At 26.9% G+C, this 22130-nt stretch overlaps 1 protein-coding gene across 1 annotated transcript; it reads right to left on the reverse strand.

Moving 5' to 3' along the window:
* Positions 1-1973: 1973 nt before the first annotated feature.
* LOC112595066 (adenosine receptor A2b-like) lies at positions 1974-14676 on the reverse strand. Its single transcript, XM_025340156.1, has 3 exons — positions 14134-14676; positions 4863-5077; positions 1974-3914 (listed from the first exon to the last, which is right to left on the reverse strand). Exons 1-3 carry the CDS (start codon positions 14507-14509, stop codon positions 3252-3254), a joined length of 1254 nt encoding a protein of 417 aa, XP_025195941.1. The 5' UTR covers positions 14510-14676; the 3' UTR covers positions 1974-3251.
* Between the last annotated feature and the right edge of the window lie 7454 nt (positions 14677-22130).

Below are 22130 nucleotides of genomic sequence, written 5' to 3' on the forward strand. Positions count from 1 at the left end.
ATCAACTGACATTATGTGAAATTAGTATGACAATATTAACAGTCGTCAGTTAATCACATAACAATATTATGACATCCCTATTGTATCAACAGTCATATCAGCATAAGCACCAGTCGCCACACAACTTGGACGAAACATGAGATTAAACCAGAAACTCAACCATCACATTATTATTATTATTTTTAATTTAACCTGTACATACAATGAAATCAAGCAAACGTTAGAATAACAAAGTTAAGCTGTATAATTTATAAAAAAATATATAAAATAATGAAACCTATTTGCCAGATATTTAAAAAATGTAAAAGTATATAAAAAACGAATACCCTTATGCTCGAAGAATAAACATAGTAAAAAAAAAAAATGTTTAGTATTGTATAACCATAAATAATATTATAAATACTTAAAAAGCATTTCTTATATATACTCGTTTATATTTGTCTTTTATCATGACCGTCCTTAGGAGGAGGGCAAGACGGGGCACTTGCCCTCTCTAGAATTTTAAATTTGTTTCCTAATTGTAATAATTTAATGTTATACTGACGAGACATAATAATGTTCTATAAATAAAATATATAATAATAATACTTAATTTTAATATGACAAAACATAATAATGTTCTATAAATAAAATGTATAAAAAGTCTTTATTTATTTTTAAATTGATTTGAAGACTATGTCTTTTATTACTAGTATATATTATTATCTTTATATGATTATCGATTAATAAATAATTGTAAAAATTCTAACATTTGTAAAAAATAAAACATGATATACATACCTAAATTACGATAGCAATTACTTTTAAATATCTATATTCTATATGCTATACAGTAATAACTAATGAGTAGATGATATGTGAATTAAAACAATAGGACATATTTCAAATCATTTTTCCTTTAGAGATAAAAAAAATGAGCTCATAACTCATAGATAATATTTACGACCAGACTAGGAGTTATACACTTTATAATTTACTTTAATACCTATTAAAAATGTAAAATAATAACGAATTTATACAATGGATACTCTTAGTCGTATATATTGGATGAAATATAATTTATAATAATTATTGAAAAAATTAAAGTTTTAGTTTATCTCAAAACTTTATGTATATCAGGCTAATAACCATAGATGTTTTAATTTTATAATAATAATAAAGAAATCTCAATTAATTATAGTGGAACCTCTATTTATTAAACTTAAAGGTTCTTTGAAAAAAAATAAGACTTTTTCACATAAAAAATAATTTTTAGTCTACGAAATGTGTGTAAATAAGAATTTATAATATTAATAAAATAATAAAAATAAAAATAAAAATTTTTAATAATATTATAATAGTATGTACATTTTAGTTTTTTTTTTTATTCTTTATTGTCGAAGGACTTTCTGACATCCTGACTATATAAACGGTCAAACTTATAAAAATTAGTCTGATTAACGAGTGTATAATTTATGAATATGTAAAAATACAATAGTTTTTAAATTTATTTTAGAGAAATATCACCAAATAAATTCATTAAATAGAAAAATTTTTGAATGACAATTTTATGGCTTCATGAAATATTTCACTGTTAAGAGAGTTTCGTTTAATATAAGTTTGTTAAACGGAGGTTTCACTAATTCATAACATTTTATCTATTCGTATCAGTGAAAACAGTAAATTTAAAATTTAAAAATACAAAGGAACTCTACAATTTCATAATTATTAACATAATATACCTAAATACTTATATAAACAGTAAAAACATTTTTATTTGTACATTTATATTGAGTTACATTATTTTATTCACTATGTTTATCATTCAAAAGCAAATTATCTTAGAAAAAAATTTCTCTCAGACCATTTTTAATAAAGTATATACGTGATATTATTATTTTTATAAATTATGCAAATTATAAGCTTTCAGCTTTCTGTATAAGTACACAACACAAGTTTTTAATATTTATATGTATATAAACTTGATGCTACAGTATTTATTTTTTACTTAGGTATTTATTTAAAAAATATAAGAATACATTGTTATGTATTCAATAGTTAAAGTGACTTAGAAATAGTTGGTGGAATAATACATGTTTTGTTCATAGTGGTGTTACAAATATGAAATAATTACACAATCTGTGTATTATTGGTTTTAGGAGATGGGGCTGTGTTTTTAAATAAAATTTAGTAAAGGAATGAAATATGCGAATGAAAAAGCAAAGTTATAGCATCTTCGATTATTATTGGAGGTAGTATCATAATTTATAACACATAGGTAATTAACAATAGTCAATAATACTAGTTACTATGTATACTGTACAATTATTCCAATCGTGAATGCATATTGTGATTTGTGATTTTAAGCAAATATAACTTTAACCCTATAGGCTATAGATAAATAATTGTTAGCAGACTATATTAAAGAAAGCACATACTATTCGATAGGATGTTTTAAACTGATTTGTAATAATACAATATTGTTTACGTATGTAAGCACTCGACACATTTTTACTATTTATGTATAATTAGGAGACGTATTTGTTATTATGCCTATTCAAATAAAAAGTCGTTTTTCATATAATTGCAGTTAAGTCCAAAAATGACAGATCAAAAACGAAGTTTCCGGGAGTGGTTGACAAATTGAAACGTTATAAATTACACAAATATTTTTCACATGCATTTTTGAATAGTTTACAATTAAATAATACCTATACAATTAAACCAAACTTTCGAAACGCACTGACCAATACGACCATGCAGATGTTAGCTAATTAGACGTGTATAGAGCAACACTCTTCTGTCGGGATAAATAGTTTATGATTACAACGTTTGATTTTATATTATTTTTTTTATACATTTTTTAAGTAAAACCGTATTTTTTTTTTTTTTAACGACGTATACCTGTACTTGATATATTTGATATGTAGGTTTTAATCGTCGAAATTCGTGAGTAGCGTAATATTGTACACATAAATTATACATACGCACACGTACACACACACACACACACACACATACACGGTTAAGAAGGTGACTTAAAGTACCAGAGATAAACCGGTAACCAAGTCATCCGAGATAAAGCACGCGGAGATCTCTACGTTGCTTTATTATTTACACATAATACTACACACGATAGGCGACGAATACGTTCTTGTCGACCGAGTTAACAATATTAATGTTCCGATAACGATATACAAAGTATATTGTGCTTAAAATATCGTATACCGTCAGTGTCATGCCATCATCATTAAACGCCAACGCCGAGTGGTTCACTCGACGAGCTGACGGACAGACAGCAACACGGGCGCGGACGGGTCGATTACGATCGCAACGATTTCGCGGGGGTCCGGTTTGGCGATCGACCGCGCGTCACCTGCACGCGACGCTGTGTCGGCGGCGGCGGCAGACCGGAAGTACTTGACGGACCGACGCCAACAGTCGATGACGGTCGATCGGGACGAACCACCCGAACACGTCAGCGACGAGCTGATAGAACTGTCGGCGCCGTTGACACCGGTTCCGATGCCGCCGCCGCCGCCGCCTGTCACGGCAGCTGCGACGGTGGTGCATCCGGACCGGGACTGCGCGATGTTCCGGTGCCGCGGACTCTTCTTGCACAGCAGTAGCGACCGAAACGCGTTCCGGAAGTCCTTCAGGTGGTACGCGTACAGTAGCGGGTTGCCGGCTGAGTTGAGGTGCGACAGGATGATGCAGCCGTGCAAGAGGGACTCGGGCACCGGACAATCGTCGCAGAACGCCTGCACGCAGTTGATGGTGTACAAAGGCATCCAGCAGACGGCGAAGAACGCGACGATTATGGACAGGTTCTGCGTGGCTTTCACCTCGCTTTTCCGGGCCGCGCCCAGTACACGCAGTTTCGTCGGACTGTTGCCGCCGCGTTGGCCGCCGTTCAGCAGCGTCATCTGTTTGATCTGAAACGGCACTGCGGGTTTGATTTGATATCTTTCTATACGACGTAACACCGTATCCGGTAATCACTCGTTGTTATAAATAGGTAGGCGCATAAAATTGTTCAGGGTGTCCCGTAAATAATGTCCTGGTTTCAAAAACCATATATTATATTTAATAAATTACACTAACAAAATTAAAGCAGGTAAAAATAAAAACTGCAAGTCATCAAGTTCTGATTTTTAAGGCTCGGAACATTTTTTACGGAACACCTGTATTTTATAGTATCAACAGTCTTGTGAAAAATTATTTCAAACACATTCAAAGCCTTAAAATATTACATATTTATTAGTGCTCTTTAGATGAACCCGTGTCGCTCGAATAATTGACAAAGTGTATAATATTAATGTTTATTATTACATCTAGGTATTACTTAAGATTTTTATTTTAATAGAAAATATATTTCCACGGAATGTTAAAAAATTTATTTTTCTTAAAATTGATTTCAGTTAGCAATTTTTGTTCAGTAGCTCGAGTTTTTTAATCTCGAAACGTTTGACGGAATTAGTGGGTTAATTCGGGTGGTCTTTGTGATGAAATTGATGTAAATACTTGCATTTTTCCCTTGGTAGTAAAAAAGATCCAGTGAAATTAATAAAAGTCCGTATTAAAAATGTAATCTCAGCATCGAAAAAAAAAATCATCTGATTGAAACTTGAAAATCTATAAATTAGATGTATATTGATTGGATGTATTCATAATATTTTAAAGCAAATTCGAGTTTTCATTTATTCGCTGCCAGAAATTTCTTGAAAAAATGTTATTTTAATTCAAATTATAATATAGTAAAATAAGCATTGATTTTTTAACATATTTTATAGTTTGAACATGTTGACAATTTTGTATTAACTGTTTATATTATTAAATGTGTATTATATACATTTCTACTCGTGATATTTTTTAATACTTACTTGTTTTATTACGACTGTATAAATATGAGCATATGAGGTGGCCATAAATAGAGCAGGTAAAATAATAGTCACCAAGTATAAAAACACCAAGTAACTATAATCCATTACGAGACTAAACTCGCATGAGTCCAATGATGGACCTTTGGCAGCTCTCCAGCCCATTAGTGGCAAGAAGCCTATCAGCAGACCCAATATCCAGCAAATACATATTATACCTATAAAAAAATTAAATTAAAAACATAATAAGTACCAAAATATAAAAAGTTTTTTGATGGGAATTTATTAACTCTATATCTATCGAAATATTTTGTTTGAAAAAAAAAGTACCTAGGTATAATATTACAATATTATATATTTACATTTCCGGCTATTGATTCCAAACATTATATTATTATAGACTTCATTTATATGTATATAACTGATTTTTAATTATAACATCGAATCTATCAATGTTTAATATTATGTATAATTTAATTGTTTAAATACCTACCTATATCATGATTTATACGATATGGGTACTTACCTATACATTTTACGGATTTATAGTATAATTAATAAGTACAATTTATTAAAAAAAAATACATATAAAATTCAAAATAATAATTCACATGATACTAGTAGATCAGTATATTTTATGCAATCAACTAACTAGTTAGTTTTATACTTAGTGCTCACACAGACACAACTAGGATATCATTTTTAATAGACTAAATTTTTTTTTTTTTTTTTTTGACACCACAAACCCGTAAGAGCTTTATTCCGCATCTTCTAATAATAAATCCATATATTGTATTGTAGATTAAAACTTATGAAATGACACAACACAGATGATTTAAAAAATAAATATCAGCTCCTTATAATATAGTATTATAGATAAATAGAAGATAAATTGATAATTATTTTAGTTTCCAGTTTATTAGTTATGTTATTTTATATATTTATATATTGAAAATTTGAAAATTGCTCTTTCTTTATTGTTATTCTTTATTCATCTCACTGAATAAAACTAACTTTCATAGGTTGCTGAACTAACGAGAATAATAAAGATAATTGTATCAATTTATACAAATCTGTTAAACATCTTCATGAGGTTAGATACTTTGAACTTACTTTGTGTGAAGGTTGTTAAAATTCTGTGATTCGTATAATTCTTAATAAGTGGTTATAAAAAACGTAAGTCATGTTTTGTACTATCATACTGCAAAACGAGTTCACAAAATAATTAAAATATTAATGTTGAACAATTTGATGTATTTTATTGTTTGAAAAAAAATATTAAAAAGGTACTAATTTGTACAACGGATAAATTATTTTTATTTTGTAATTTTTTTTAGGTGGGGGCTTAACAAAACCTTACTTAAAGCGGACTAGAAAATTTTTCTAATCATCACTTTATTGTACTTAAAATATATTATAATATATGTCATTGAAAATAATTTCAAATATTAAGATCTATATACTTATTTATAAATTCAATAAAATTTTAGAGATAACGGAATCAATAATTGGCGTAGTCGAAATATAATCAGCGGATTCTTTTAAGTCTGATTCGATTATCACAAAAATTTCAAAAACATACGCGATATTCCGATAAATTTGTATTGTAATCATGAATTATAAGAGAATATTAATTTAATTCATGATTATTGTGATATCTATATATTTTATGAATTGGTCGATATGACTTATAAGTTCAACATGATAATAAGTTATAAGTTATATTTTTGTAAAAGGTAAAATATAATAATAAAAATAAAAAAATTAATATCGTTGATAATAATTTTAAGATGCACTTACATATTTATGAGTTTTTATCAGAATATAATGATGTTGGAATACGATATAGAATTTTTTTAAATAAAGAGAAATTTGAAAGAAATTAATTTATTGATTCAAAAATCTAAAAAAATCTAAACATTTAAATGATTAATTATTAAATTATCAATTTTTATGAAAATAATTCTGAATATTAATACAAATTTGATTTTAAAATTTAATGAATTTTAGGATGATATGCTTCCTGATAAAATTATTTTTTTAAATATTTTTATTATGAAAATTTATGATCTTAAATTATAAAAGAAATTTCTATAATAAACGCAGTTACACAATTTTCCAGTTGATACTTGCCAAAATAAACAGGAAAAAGTAAATTTTTACGTAACTAAATGAATTACTGAATTACATAGTTAACGTAATGTATAACAAATAATTAGATATATTTATCATTCATGCATTATTATATAATATTAAATAAATAGATAATTTTTTTAATATATTAATTATTATTCTTGTTTTACGCTATTTAAAGACATATGAATCTTGATTTTTTTTTTTTTTTTTTTTTTTTTTTTTATTCGTTAGTGTGTCAAAAATATTCAAAATTGAATACAAAGTTTTTATAAGTAGTTCTTATAGCAATACAAATATATTGTAAAAAGTTCCAGTTCTTTTAATAATACTTTAAAATTAAATTTTAATAAAAGTTTACAAAACCATGAAAATGTATAAATTATTTTGTAGTTAAAACACCATACAATGTTTTTATAATATCTATTAGGTTTAAAAATTTAACACAAGTTTCCTCATTCATCTTCGTAACGATAACGTTTAATTTGTAAATGAATTAGTTTGTAACTATTTAAAAAAAAAAAATAGTAAAAATAATGATAGGAAAACATATATACGTTTTAGATTGGACCTAAGAACTTCCTGTTAGTTGATATCAACACTTAAAAATAAAAATATTGTTTGTAAAAGTAAATTATAGTTTTATATATACAAATAATTTAACAAATATTCTCACTCAAAACTTTTTTTTTGTTATATGTAACTTTTTTTTAATGATATTTTAACATTAGTTATAGTATTTTAATTAACCATAATTATTATACATGATATAATTTGTTAGTTGGTAATAATTATTTGTATCTAATTATAAATTACTATTGCACACATTTTTATTAAATAAATACTAAATAGTTTTAAAAGTTTAATATTACATATTTACCTATATAATATGTTTTGATAAATTATTTAAAATCGTAAATGTTTTTTTTTTTAATTTCAACTTATTAAATAAAGTTACTAATGGGCAATGGCACAAATGGCTTTACAATATATGTTAAAGCGTAAGATAGATCAATAATATAAAATGATATATTACTAAGAATTTATATTAAATTGTATACACAGCATAATAAATATAAAAGTATTTTGATCTGATAATATATTTGCATATATAAATTATAAATAATCATTCATATTTTCAAATTTAATTTATTTTCTGGGTATTCACTTAATTGGTTTTTTACAATTGTATACAATTGTGCTTATTTTATATTATAAATAAGATCACTTATAAATATGACTGTAAAATAAATATTGATATATTTGTATTTATACACTGTAGCTGTATGTTTATAATCTAATGTAGAAAGAGTATCATGGTGAAGCACGTTAAATCTAGTGTAATAATAAATAATTTTATTATTATAGTATACTAAGGTAGATGTCTCGTTACCTATTGGCATATGAGATATAAAACTGTTTCATATAATTCGGATAAACTCAATATTTGTATTTATTAACTTATGATGATGTATCTTTTAATATTATAAAAGGTAGTTCATATATTATAGATCTAGAATTTAAAACAAATTATTATTTTTTACAAATAATGTATAATCATTTTGGAATGTTATTCTTTCTTTGAATATAGTTCATAGTTTTGAATATCAGCTACAAAGACTTTATATTCTAATTCAAGGTTACTATTATGTAGCGTAACTATTCAAATATTATGTTCATTAGAACTATGTCAGTAAGTAACTTCTTATTATTGAGGAGTAAGGAGACACTTTTCATATTATTACAAGCCGAGGTAGTAAATTACTTTATTTTAAAATGAGTAAGTATAACAAGGAAGTCTGAATGGCCAATACACAAAAATTACCTTGTAAAAGATTTATCACTTGTATATTAATATTAATATTACTATGATTTATCTGATAATAATTAACAATTATTACTTAGTAGTACAATCTTATCTGTGATTCAATACCAGCAATAATGCCCCGTTCACGCTCCACTCATTTTATTATTCAATAAATAATAGCTTAAACAATTTTTTTATCAGCAAGTAAGAAGATTGATGCAGCTGTCATCAAACATATTTGTATCATTAGGTACTTTAATTATACCATAATATTTGTATGCATTTCATTACATTATAACTTTAATAATTACTATAGGATTAGGAGATATTGTAGAATATTTACACCATAGCTTAAATATTTTAATTAAGTGAATTATATTGAATATTGGTACTTTATTTTAGATTTTTAACAATTTACTGTTCAATCTAGGTAGAGCTAGTAAGTTTTTGAATCTATTGAAAATAAAATCGCTTTGTAAATATATTTATATGAATTAAATTAAAAATAATAATTTCTTACCTAAAAAAAACTTATTTAGGCGTAAATTAAAAAAAAAAACCACCAAATTATCTGCATATTTTTTAAATTAAGTATAAATACCTGTTTAAAATTTAAATCCACTATTTTTCTCTCAATAACTATTTAAAGCTGTTAAATAATTCATTGGCTATTGGTTCAATAACTTTGCTTTTGACTTAATCTGTTATATTATTGTCTATGTTTTATGTTGATTCTGAAAAAAGCTATCTAAATAATACAAGTCGAGTTATATTGGCAAATAAATTCACATTGAGTTATAAAATATAAACTGGTTTTTAGTATATTTTACTCAAACCTGTTAAATATATGGTTAAAATAAAAAAAAAATAAAAATTATTTAAAAATAAAAATTGAAAAATATGCAAATCTATAGAAAATGCCCTAAATTGATATTTTTATTAACATAGACATACACATAATTAAATGAATTTTTAAAAGAATGTATGTAGTTTATGTCACAAATATTTCTATTAAGACTGCAGTAAGACTATTAAGCTTAATAAATGTAATAGTGTTTAAATTTAAAGATGAGATCAGTATGGAATATGGATTATTACCTTTATTATAATTTATATTTTGCCGATATATTTACGAAATAATCAATGTACATACGTACCTATGTGGTACTACATTATATTATGCAACGCAATATAATATGACTTGCTAGTTTCTGTTGGAAAAAACTTAAATTATCAGTTACAAAATTTATTATAATCATTTATATAAATCACATAATTTTTTATATAAAAATGTAAGAATTTAATAATGATAAGTACTTAGGTATTGATTTTAGATTTATGGAATTTATGATCCTTTATTTAAATATCATTATGTAAATATATATATATCAATACATAAAATAAATTTTAAAATAAAAAATACGCTATTTATGTTATATAAGCATTAATATATTATACAATAGTCAATAGGTCGTATAAATTAATTAATATTACCATCGTTGCGATACTTACATCCTTGTTCTAAATTTTAAGTAAGATAATTATACCAATAGTACCAATATAATATATTCTAAATTCCTATCATGTCTCAATAGTTATTTGTTAAATATTTCGTGACAATAGATATTAAATAATTAGTAAATTTTTATTAGTATGCAAAATTTGTAAGACAGTACTAATTAATACGCGTAACATATATTAGCAAAATGTCAGCATAAATGTCGCGAAATTGTCGAACGTGATTGCCTGTCCTTGTGTGGCGCTTACAAGTACGTTATAATAGTAAAATAATCTACAAGAATTTTTAATGACATGGTCGGATTTTTCAGTATTGTATAATGCGTATTAGATTTGAGATAATTAGTACAGTATTAATGTGTAAATTTGAAATTTATATTCCTCGCACACATGTTAGTGTCTCTTTTTAATGAGACTTGTAATATTTTATGACATTATTTCATAGTTACGAAAATATATTGAAGTAATGAAGTATATAGGTATTCGTTATATAAAAAATAATACTTTTATCCTTTTGTTATTTTAATTTTTATCAATTTTCTTAAATATCAATATTGTCACCCATAAATCAAAATTTCAGAATGGTAATCATTAAATATTTTTATAAATTAAAAAGATTTAGTATTTAATGGCTCTGATGGCCCTGATGGTCAATCGTATGTTTATAAATATTACACATTGAAGTTGCCAGCGGGTATAAAATGTAGCTAGGTTGACACATATTATATTCATTCTTTAGGTAGAGTAAAATATGTTTTTAATTTATAATTTTACGATAGAACGATTTTACACTATGATTAGATTTCATATGCGTGATGTACCTAAATATCTATAAATGTACGTAACACGCGTACAATTTTTACATAAAATATTGTTTCTTGAATAATTAATGTTTTTGGTTTCACACATTTTTTAATTATATTATATTGTAATATTTAACTGTTATAACAAATATATGTAGATCGGTATGTTGATTACTATTTTTACTTGAATATTTCTACTTTCAAGTATCAATTATACTCTTAATTACCTACAAATTACAATTATTATCATATAACTATTTTAATGTAATATGTACATTGTACAATTTAAAACATGATGCTGAAAGAATTATTGACTAAATTAGTCATAAGGTCACACATAATTAATTTAATTTTGATAAATTATTATAATTCTAAGAAATAGTGAAAAAAAAATATAAATTAATTCCAATTTTGACATAGAATTATTACTGATAACGCGTTTGTAATATGTGTCAATAGGTATAATATATAATATATTGTATAATCACTTCAGTAATTGTCAATCATAAATTTTTGTATATTCTAAATAAATCTACAATTTTATTGGTTATTAACTTTAGAAAAGAGATTGAATTTAAAATTTGAATATATTGTACAAACATATTTTAAGCAGTTACCTATAATCACTGCACATTACTTATTATTAAAATAAAAATAATTAAAATCCAAACTTAAAACACAAAATTAAATAAGCTTTTTTTTTCTAAGCTTCCGATTTAAATATTTTTCTTTAAACGGTAAATTACTTAACATTTATTTTAAGTCTTTCTACTATAAATATTATAATTAATACAATTAAATATAAAATATTATATAAGTGTGTGTACTTTCATATTTAAGCGATCAAAAAAAAGTTTAAAACACAGGTTCCACATCATCATAACATAAAACCGTTACATATATTCATAAATTTCAAACAAACTATTTATCAATTCACATCGATTTTGAGGAATAAACTCCAGAGTACTACGAGTTCCTATTAAACTAGTAGGTATTACGTATACAAGTATGTTGGAGTATGTTATAATAAGGTTAATATTATGTAGGTATTAATTTCATAAATAGGTAACGTGCAAATGATTCTTATCAATTAAGACGATATTAGAATTAAATTACACTATTAGGTGAACAATATATTAAATATATTTATTATAAGCCTTGTAAATTGTATTTCACTTTTAACCTTGTTCTTATCACTTGTGATTTTTAAAACATAATAAATAATACGAAATAATTTAAAAAAAGCCGAGTAGGCTATATAAATCACAGGTATTAATCACTCAGCAGTCTACTCTAGAAATACAGCTTAACTTATTTCAGATTAGGTATGCTATTGGTGTCAATTATATTATGTTATTTACCCAATAATGTAGATTTATTATAAGTTTGAATACAAACATGTATTATAAATTATCTCATTAAAACAAATCGATTCCGAATGAATCCCCGAATAACCATACAATGTATAGATACCTAATCACATAAATATATAAGAGTATAAAATGTTTAGACGTGTTTACATTTAAATGATATAGGTACCTACTTATAAAATTAATTAATGATATAAGCTAATTTAAAGTTTTGGAATTATTATTTTTTGATTTAAAAAGAAATAAAATAGCTAAAAGTGTATGCCTTAAACTTTATCAGCTTTTTATGGTTATCGGTATAGGTAGTTTTTCATTACATTGAGAAATTTATGAACAAATCCTGAAAATCTAATAATCTAAAGTACCTACCAAATATAAATCAAATTTCCATTCAATAAAAAGATAAGGTAACACGAAAGAAGTTTGAAGATTAACGGCTAACAAAAACGATACCAGACAATACTTTATACTAACTAAATTAACTAACAAAAAAACATAATCTATTAATAAGTATTCCTAACAAATTAATAATATTGTGCATAAAATCAAAAGATCGTGTATTATTTTTAAATACATATAATTATTTAATGTTCATTATAAAATATGCATACATTAAATATACATGTAAATAAGTAATGGTTTTATAATTAATAGATTTACTTAAGTGATAAAAATCATATTTTTGATTCAATTACACACATGACTATTGAAAAATCCAATTGATTAAATAAATACTAATCAGCTATAACAATAACTAAAAACTACTAAAACTCAAACTACTATACCGTCTACTATAACAAAACTAGTAACTACAATACTAAAAGTATGCGATTTGCAATAATACTATACCTATTTAGGACAATAGTTTACCTATGTGCTATGTACACATAGCACAAAACGTTTTCAAGTTAATAATCCAAATAAAGTTAAAACTTTTGTTTTTGTACCATAAGAATATTAAATAATTGTAATTACGCAGACTATTTATTCATGTTGTGTACTCTCCGAATTATTAACAATATTACATACACAGGTAGTAGGTATGTAGTAGGTAACTAATATCAAAACAAAACCGGTACCTACTCGTGTATTACTTTCCTTATCATATTTATGATGATATTTACGAAACATTCTTCAAACCGTGTATTATCTACAATTTACTATCATAATTCACTATAGCAGTCACGTGGAAAATAAAATTAAAATATTACAAGTGCATAACACGTGACATTAAGGTTTTAGACTCGTTTGCAATACAATATCATATAAACGAATAACGATATCGTTTTTGCCGAAAATCGAAATGTCTCAAAATATACGTATAGTAATTAATTCCAAAAAAAAAAAAAAATATTAAAAACTCTCTTTTCTCAATCCATCGAAATTATGAATTTTAAGTAAAACTTGTCTTGTTCGCTTTTGATTTGAAGAAAAACTCAAAAAATTCACTTATGAAATTCTACTGTGCTCTCCGATTTCAACAACTCGATCGGGCCTCAGAGCGGAATTTTCGTAGAATATTCAATCGGGATATCAGGCAGGTATATTAACACGCGGGGGCGAGTTGTCGAATGCCAAAAACGAACCGGACGGACTTTATTTGGCGCGCGTGTGTGCAAGAGGTGTAGGAGGTAGGTACTTACTGATTGCGATTTTGGTGTTGGAGTTGGTGGAGTAGGCCATCGGGTAGAGTATGGCCCAGTACCGGTCGGCGGACACGGCCACCAGGCTGAGTATGGACACGGTGCACAGGACGATTAACAGCGACACCGAGAACACGCACAGGTGCAGATGACGGGGCAGGCCGACGCTGGACAGCACGGCGCACGGTATGCCCACCAGGCCGACCAACAAGTCGGCGACGGCCAGCGACACAATGTAGTAGTTGGTGCGCCGCCGGAGTCGCCGTTCCCGTCGGAAGGCCACGATTACCAGCCCGTTCCCGACGGTCGCCCCGACGGCCACCAGGCCCTCGAGAACGGCGTACGGCACGTTCAGCGCACCGCCGACCGCGGCCATCGCCGTGGCCGGTGTCCGCAATGCCCGTACCAACGCCGCCGACCCGCAGCGCGGTCGCTTACAGCTGGCGGCGGTCCGTCCGAAGACGGAAACGACTGTTAGTTATAATGTAGCGACGATACGGCGACTGCAGCGGCGGTGGTGCTAAGGCGTCCGCCGTGCACGCATTCATAACGCCAAACCGTGACTGACCTCAACGGCGGCCGTGGCGGCAGGCCGGCGGCGTTTCGGGCTTCACGCTCACCTCCCTTGCCCCCACCACGATGTGTATATATATATATATATACATAAATTGTTTTACACCGATTGGAGGTATATTATACTTTTAGATGTAATATAATAATATTAATAAAAAATATATATTGTATAGGGTGATCCATCGAGAGCGGTCTGCACCCTTAGACGTTGTGATTCCGATTTTTGTAATTTTTACGAGTACATACACCTGTATGCTTGAGGACCGCGATATTTTTACCCGACCTTTACTTTACCCACTGTAAGTTATCAAATCAGACGACTGTTTAAAAATGTCGTATGTGATATCTAAACACAAATTATTGCGAGTAGTTCCTGAGCTGTTAGGTTGGGTTAATTATAGGAGTGGTTCCATTAAATATCGAATGATTAGATGTAGTATTGGATCTACTATTTATTATACAAGGATAACTTTTACGAATATTATAAAAATGTCAGTAAATTAATGTTGACTGGGTACCGATTATAATTTTCAAACGTATTTTCTAAACTCATTATCTCTAAGACATAAAGTTTAATAGCTCTAAAAATTGCTCGTTCAAATTTCTATCAAGATGGGTAGGCATATCAAAATTCTAAAAAAGATCGTCTATTAACAACGTATAATAAAACGGAGAAATTCTAATTTGAAAATTATGTTTTTACCGGCACAGGACTCCTTAAAGCGATATAAAACATGAAAATTAGAATAAATGCATTATTTAAGGGAAAATGAGAGTGAACAATGCTTGGTGATTTACCCTGTGTATAGGTTAGGTTACCCTATAACGTGTGTGCGATAAATGATAGTTTACTGTTATGATGGTCGTGGTCAACCGCAACGAGTGACGGTTATTACTGTTATTAGTTATTACTGAAACACATAATATAATATAACAGGAAGGTACGAAAATTAATAATATTAATATGTCGTTGTTTACACGACGATAATACGATATGTATAATAATAATGGTTTGCGACCGTTAAAATTATTGAAGTCTAATCAAGTCGACGTACGAAGAACGTGAGATATTTTATTACCTCAACAATAAGCTGCATCAACAGTCAGAACCATCTATATAGGTATATATAATATATGTACACGTCGTGTTTATACAACTTTACTATTATTATACTGTTTTATAAATATAAAATTTAAGCTACGTCAATTTTCCCATGATTGGATTACCTAAGGCGTGATCAAATTTTCATTTGGGGGGGGGGGGGGGATGTAAACAAAGTAGGTGAGTAAAATGTATTATGACGCCGACACGAACTCACTATATAGATAAAAATGGTATGATATTATTCTTTATAGATGTTAATGACTTTCTCAATGCAGGCTTGCTTGATGCTACAGTGCAATAATCGCAAGTAAATAAAAAATGGTCTGTTTACTTGATAATTCTGAGCAAATCGAAAATTGTATTTGTTTTATAATGATAAGCTTTTTTTTTAAATATTTGTTAAAAAAAAAATTTTTAAAAAGTAGAAAATATGCTTTGGTTTTCTACTTTTTTTTTAACAAGTGTCAAGCACTAATACATTTTTTTACAATGGATTAAAAAAGTCGGATATATCATACAAAATGTCATAATAATAGTTCTTACAAATACTAAAAAATATCGAAAATATATATAAACATAATACCCAAATGCGCGGTTTTTTTTTATAGACATTATAAATGATTCAAATTTTCACTAAAATGGATACCTACTTATTCAAACGAAAAATAACAATTTTAGAATCTAATTTATGGAGTTATAAAAATGATTACATAAATATTTAGCGACAAAGATAAAAATTATCATAATTTGACTTCACAAAAAAAATGTAGGTGGATCTTGGACCTTGGTGTTCAGTCCTTCTCCCACCGATAAATCCGGCTCTGCAAACGTTTGAAGATTAAAACAAATTATGATAAGCAAATAAAATTAAAATTTTTAAAAATATTTATAAATATCAACAATTGTGAATATTTTAATAATATGAGTTCTTAATTACCGTAAAAATGTTTTATTATAACGATGCTGGTTGTTAATTTTGTTAATTTAAAGCGTAAAACATTTAAACGTCACTGTATAAAATAAATGTATGCAAGATTGAATGAATGATGTGTTTCATTAAACTAATGACTAACAACATAATAAGTGAAGTTTCATTATCTATAGTGCACTTGAAGTTTAAACAAATTATAATAACAATATTTATTTATATATCAATACACTTGACTTATAAAAAATTATTAATTGATGTCCGCGCATGCTAAAACTACTCAAAGCTACTTATATATAATTATAAAGTATACTATAGGTATAATTTTCAATTTTATTAGGTTTATTTATCCAGAATAAATAATTTTTTAATAAACTTAATATTATTTTAATATATTAGTTAGATATTTAATGAAAGCTATTTATACAGAGTGATTTTCTAAGTAAGTTTGTACTGTTCAACAATCATCCTTTCTTCTTCCTTAAATTCTTTGGTAATTGATTTATTAAATTTCTCTTTAAGATTAGAATTTTTACCTAATTACTCTAAAATAGTTAAAATCTTGATGAATTTTACAATAATAGAAATTTCGATTTTTTTTTTATGCCATTTATAGAGCTTGATTTGGTGATATAGACAATATATCATTTAGACTTGTGTCATGTCTCGTGTTTATTTTGCATAATAATTAAATATATATTCAACAGATGTTTAATTAGAACTGATAAGTCGTAGATTTTATTGTACGACTATTTATTCAGGTATATAACTATAATAATATATATTAAAATATTCGTTGTAAATTTGTTACTATTTGTATTAGTATTCAGTGGTCATACTATATACACATGCGTAAACAACTAAGAAACGCAATTATTATGACACAATAGTAATTTAAAAGTTATTAACCATAGAAAATGAAGATAATATCAATACGAGGTTATTGTAATGTAATCCATGCTTATATAGTGTCATAAATCCCAAAGGGAGGGGGGCTTGCTTTCCCAAAATAATTTCATAGTGACTTACTAATAATTCGATAAAACTTGGTTTAATTGATAATACTCTGATATCTGATGACGAACTGTTTTTAACCAAAAGTACATAATAATTCTATTTTATTTATTAATTAATTAATTTTTTTTTTGAGAGCGGTAAGATAAATGATAATATAACATAAACATAATACACTTTTCGACGGTATAATCCCCAGAAGAATGGATATCAAGATTTTAGCATAGATAGGTATAGCCGGGATAGGTATTGATATTGTCCACGATGCGGTGTGACGGTACGTAACAATAATCCTTGTCTTAAGCGCTCGATGTAGGAGACAACGTCTCAAATAGCGTTTTCCAGAAACATGTTCAAAATTCAACACTAGTCAACTCCGCAAGTAATTTCGTAGATTGAACCAAGTACGGGATAGAAGTAACCACGTATCACTGTGTCACGGAATGCTAACCGACGGATGGTGGCTAGCTCGTATGTTTAACCTAACCTAAGGTGTCTCGTCATGTGTTTTAAGTTTTGGCTAAGACGTATTTCTCATAAAACGCTACGTTCTCTACAGCATTGTGTTTTTTTGTGTTGGCCATTAAGTATCGTTTGAAGTATATTTTTTGCCATTCATTGATAATATTTTTTGTACACTCCAGATTAGTCACTATTTGCTAATGGTAGATATTTTAAATAAATGTGATTTCAGTTTCTGTTCCCTTTGTCAACTCTAGACATTAGTAAACTCGTCAATCGTTATTAAGTATTTGTTAAAATTGGTAGCATAAAACAACACGTACCATCATATTTTTATTATATTAAGTGTTTAATATATTAAACTTATTTACGTTATACCTATACATATACAGTTCGCTAAAAATTAAAAACTAATGTATTATTTAATTAATTTATTAGTTATAATTTATAAATTATAAATTATAATTGATAGATACGTTAAAAAGTAGATGTACTGCCTATTGCACTGTCCTATCATAGTTCAAAAATATTTAGTTTTCTACTCGGATTAATAGTTAGTTTTGATATTTTACGTATCTACAATAATTTTAGTATTTTTCGATATTTTTTAATTTTCCCATTTAATATTGTTAAAATATTATACATTCACTTTTTATTCTATATTAATAGATAGTTTTATAAAATAATATTTTAATCTATAATTTATAAAAATGATAAATTAATTAATCATAAACATACAAATATACAATAGTCAATATTGATAGACAATGTAATTCATTTTTTTTCAATTATTAAATATCTACATTCTACCCAGATGACTGATATATTATAGTTAAACATTAAATCTAAATAAACCAATAAAATCAGATGATTTAAGATAGAAACCTAGTAGATACATTGAGGGATTAAAAGTAAAGCATTCTCAGTATTTATTTATACACAAACAAACTTTTGACAAAATATTATAATAAATGATATTATGCCTATTATTGAGATATTGGTTTTTTTTTTATTTAGAAATGTCGATGAAAATCAAGTATATAAAGTTCAAAATTTAACAAAATTATGAATATTTGTAGCTTTAAACATGTGTCTTAACAATTTAATACAAGGTGAGTAAGGCTGTACAAGGTAAATAAATTATTCTTACAAATTTACTAAATATGCATAGCTTTTATTCAACGAAATTGGATATTTCAATAATTGCAATTTTAGTTTTCCATGAAGTACAAAAAAAATATTTTTTATATTTGTAATAACGCAAAAAACAAAAAAATAAAAAAAATTAAGTAAAAATAGCCAAAGATAGTTAAAACTTAAATAATCAGACTTAATATCTTGGGAATTCTTCTTTATACATATAAGTTCTGAAGAACATAATCACCTACCAGATACAAATATCAAATTTATGTTATTATACTATCGTTCTTATCTTCGTATATAACTCTCATTCAAGCACACTCTACAATAAAATTTGTAAATAAACTATAATATTATTGTGAAATATTTAATTACCATGCAATTTGCCTGGATCGCAGTTGTACAGCACTGATTTATCTTGTTAAAAAATTAAGTCAAATTGTCACTCGCATTCCACAGGGTTCCGGCGTTGCTAAAAGGGCTGAAGCGCATACATTGGCAAAAAAGACATGGTTTGCCAACTAGAGAATATTATATGGCGTTATCAAAGGCCCCTACATTTTCAAAAAACTAGTATTCTTCTTGGCGGCAGAGACTCTAATTCAAGTCATCACTTGTTTCTAGCGGCACATAAGAAAGTTACACGTTTTGCGTTACCTGTCACTAAATACGTGAGTTCCTATGTGACCTTACAATTCAAATTGTCCCTTTCATCAGTGATGAATAATTTATATTTATATATTGGGGGTTATCATTATATGCGCGCGACAACCTGATTTATTATTTTTAAGCTGTTTGCTGTTATATAATATGTGAGCATATCATTAAATATTATTAATATATAACTATATAACTATAGGAGACTTTCATTAGTATACATATATTTTCATTTACTATATACCTAATGCCTAAGGCTAGGATTTTATGCACTAAAAATAACTGAAATATTACCTAAAAAAATATAAAACAATTACAATAATATTATGCTCTAAAAACGTGGAAAATAACAAAAATAAAAATTTATTTTGTTCACAATTTAAAAAAAAATTTATATTTATTAAATAATTACTTAATAGATTTAAAGATCATAATTAAATCAGTTTATTTTTATTTAAATTACTTAAATGAAAATAATGAAACTATACCTATTCAAAATTATCCGAAAACAAGAATAAAATTAATTTAATTTGTATAATATTCTAAATTATTTTACCTCAATTATACTGTATGAATAAATATTTTGCCAAATTTTCAAATATGAAATTTTTACGGTTGTCAATCAAAAATATCTTACACATCAAGAAAAAATATTCAACATTTATCAATGTGATAGGTGAATACTTAAAAATACTATATCATCACTAAACTGCAATTTTTTAAGATCTCTATTTAATTCGTTATTTTCAATTACAGTTTTAAATTTTATTTTTACAATTGTATCTACGTAGTCCTGTAATGATTTAAATGATTCTTCAATGACTTTAATTATTTTTAACACAGTTATCAAAGAAAGGGCTTTTGTGTGTAGTTTATTTATTACTTCTACGATAGGTAACTGTAAAGTTTGATTTTATACACAAATTGCTCTCAAGACCGGGCTTAACAATGTAGATTTTAGTTTTGTTTACACTCCCAAGTTTATCCATCGTTATCGATCTTTGTTATAATACGGTGAAGTGTTTAAATTTTTGGAATAATAAACAGCTGAGTTAATCCACGATTCTCATATTGTAATTTCAAGATCTGGTGGTAAATATATAGGTACCTGGGAATTCTTTATTAAATATTGGGGTTTTATTTATTATTTTTTTTATAGTAGATGCTGTATAAAATAATATTTTACTAATTTCGATTACTATATACAGTGTTAAAGTGATCACGAATCTTTTCCGCAATTCTATGTAAATGTGCTGCGCATGTTACTATTGTATCATTTTTGAATAAAACACTTTTAATGATTTACCAGCTTTTTCAGTATGGCATTGCGTTTAATAAAAATAATAATAGGTATACCATGGTCGTGTCGTATTCTGTTTGGTCATAATTTGGTCATAGATTTGTCGAAAAATTTATTAACCGTAGAAAAGTTAATTTTACTAATTGTTACGACTGTTCCGAGTGAGGTAAAATGGATAAATATGGATAAATGGTGAATATGGATCCAGAAGTTTCAATATTCAGAGTACCTACCGATATAACATCGGCAATAAAGCGACTTTCGATGTCTGTTATTTTATCGACACTCACCTAGATCTGATTAATAGATACCTACTGGCTACTTGAGTCCTAATTTTTTCGATAATTTCATTGTAGATATTATCAACGTAGAGGTTTTTCAATGTTGAATTGTCTAGAATTGCATTTTTAGTAGGTATGCGCTTATTAAAATTGTCGAACCTTTTCTTTGGACAACTGCTTGTATAATAGTATGTTAGTAGAAATAATAGAGTCTTGCAAAGATTAATATTAAAATCTGATTTTTAATGAACATTCGTAAGTAGCTGCTGTTTGGTTTTGCAGACATGTTTATCCATTTTTATGTTTGCATAACGTAAAACGTTAATTTTTTATCACTATTAACTTAACGCTCGCACTATTTACAAAAAAAAAAATACTCGCGTCGATCGAAAAAATGTTATCGTCAAACTAACTCAGACATAAAACATAAATATTGAATAATGTTATATTTTATTTTCGGAATTTTACGTTAAATAACAACACAAAGAAACAATTCGTACACTATCGAGTAATGAACGAAATTTCAAACGAAACGAT

The sequence above is a fragment of the Melanaphis sacchari genome, unplaced genomic scaffold (assembly GCF_002803265.2).
Source record: "Melanaphis sacchari strain LSU unplaced genomic scaffold, SCAv2.0 Contig24_pilon_pilon, whole genome shotgun sequence".
In the NCBI taxonomy this organism is placed as follows: Eukaryota; Metazoa; Arthropoda; class Insecta; order Hemiptera; family Aphididae; genus Melanaphis; species Melanaphis sacchari.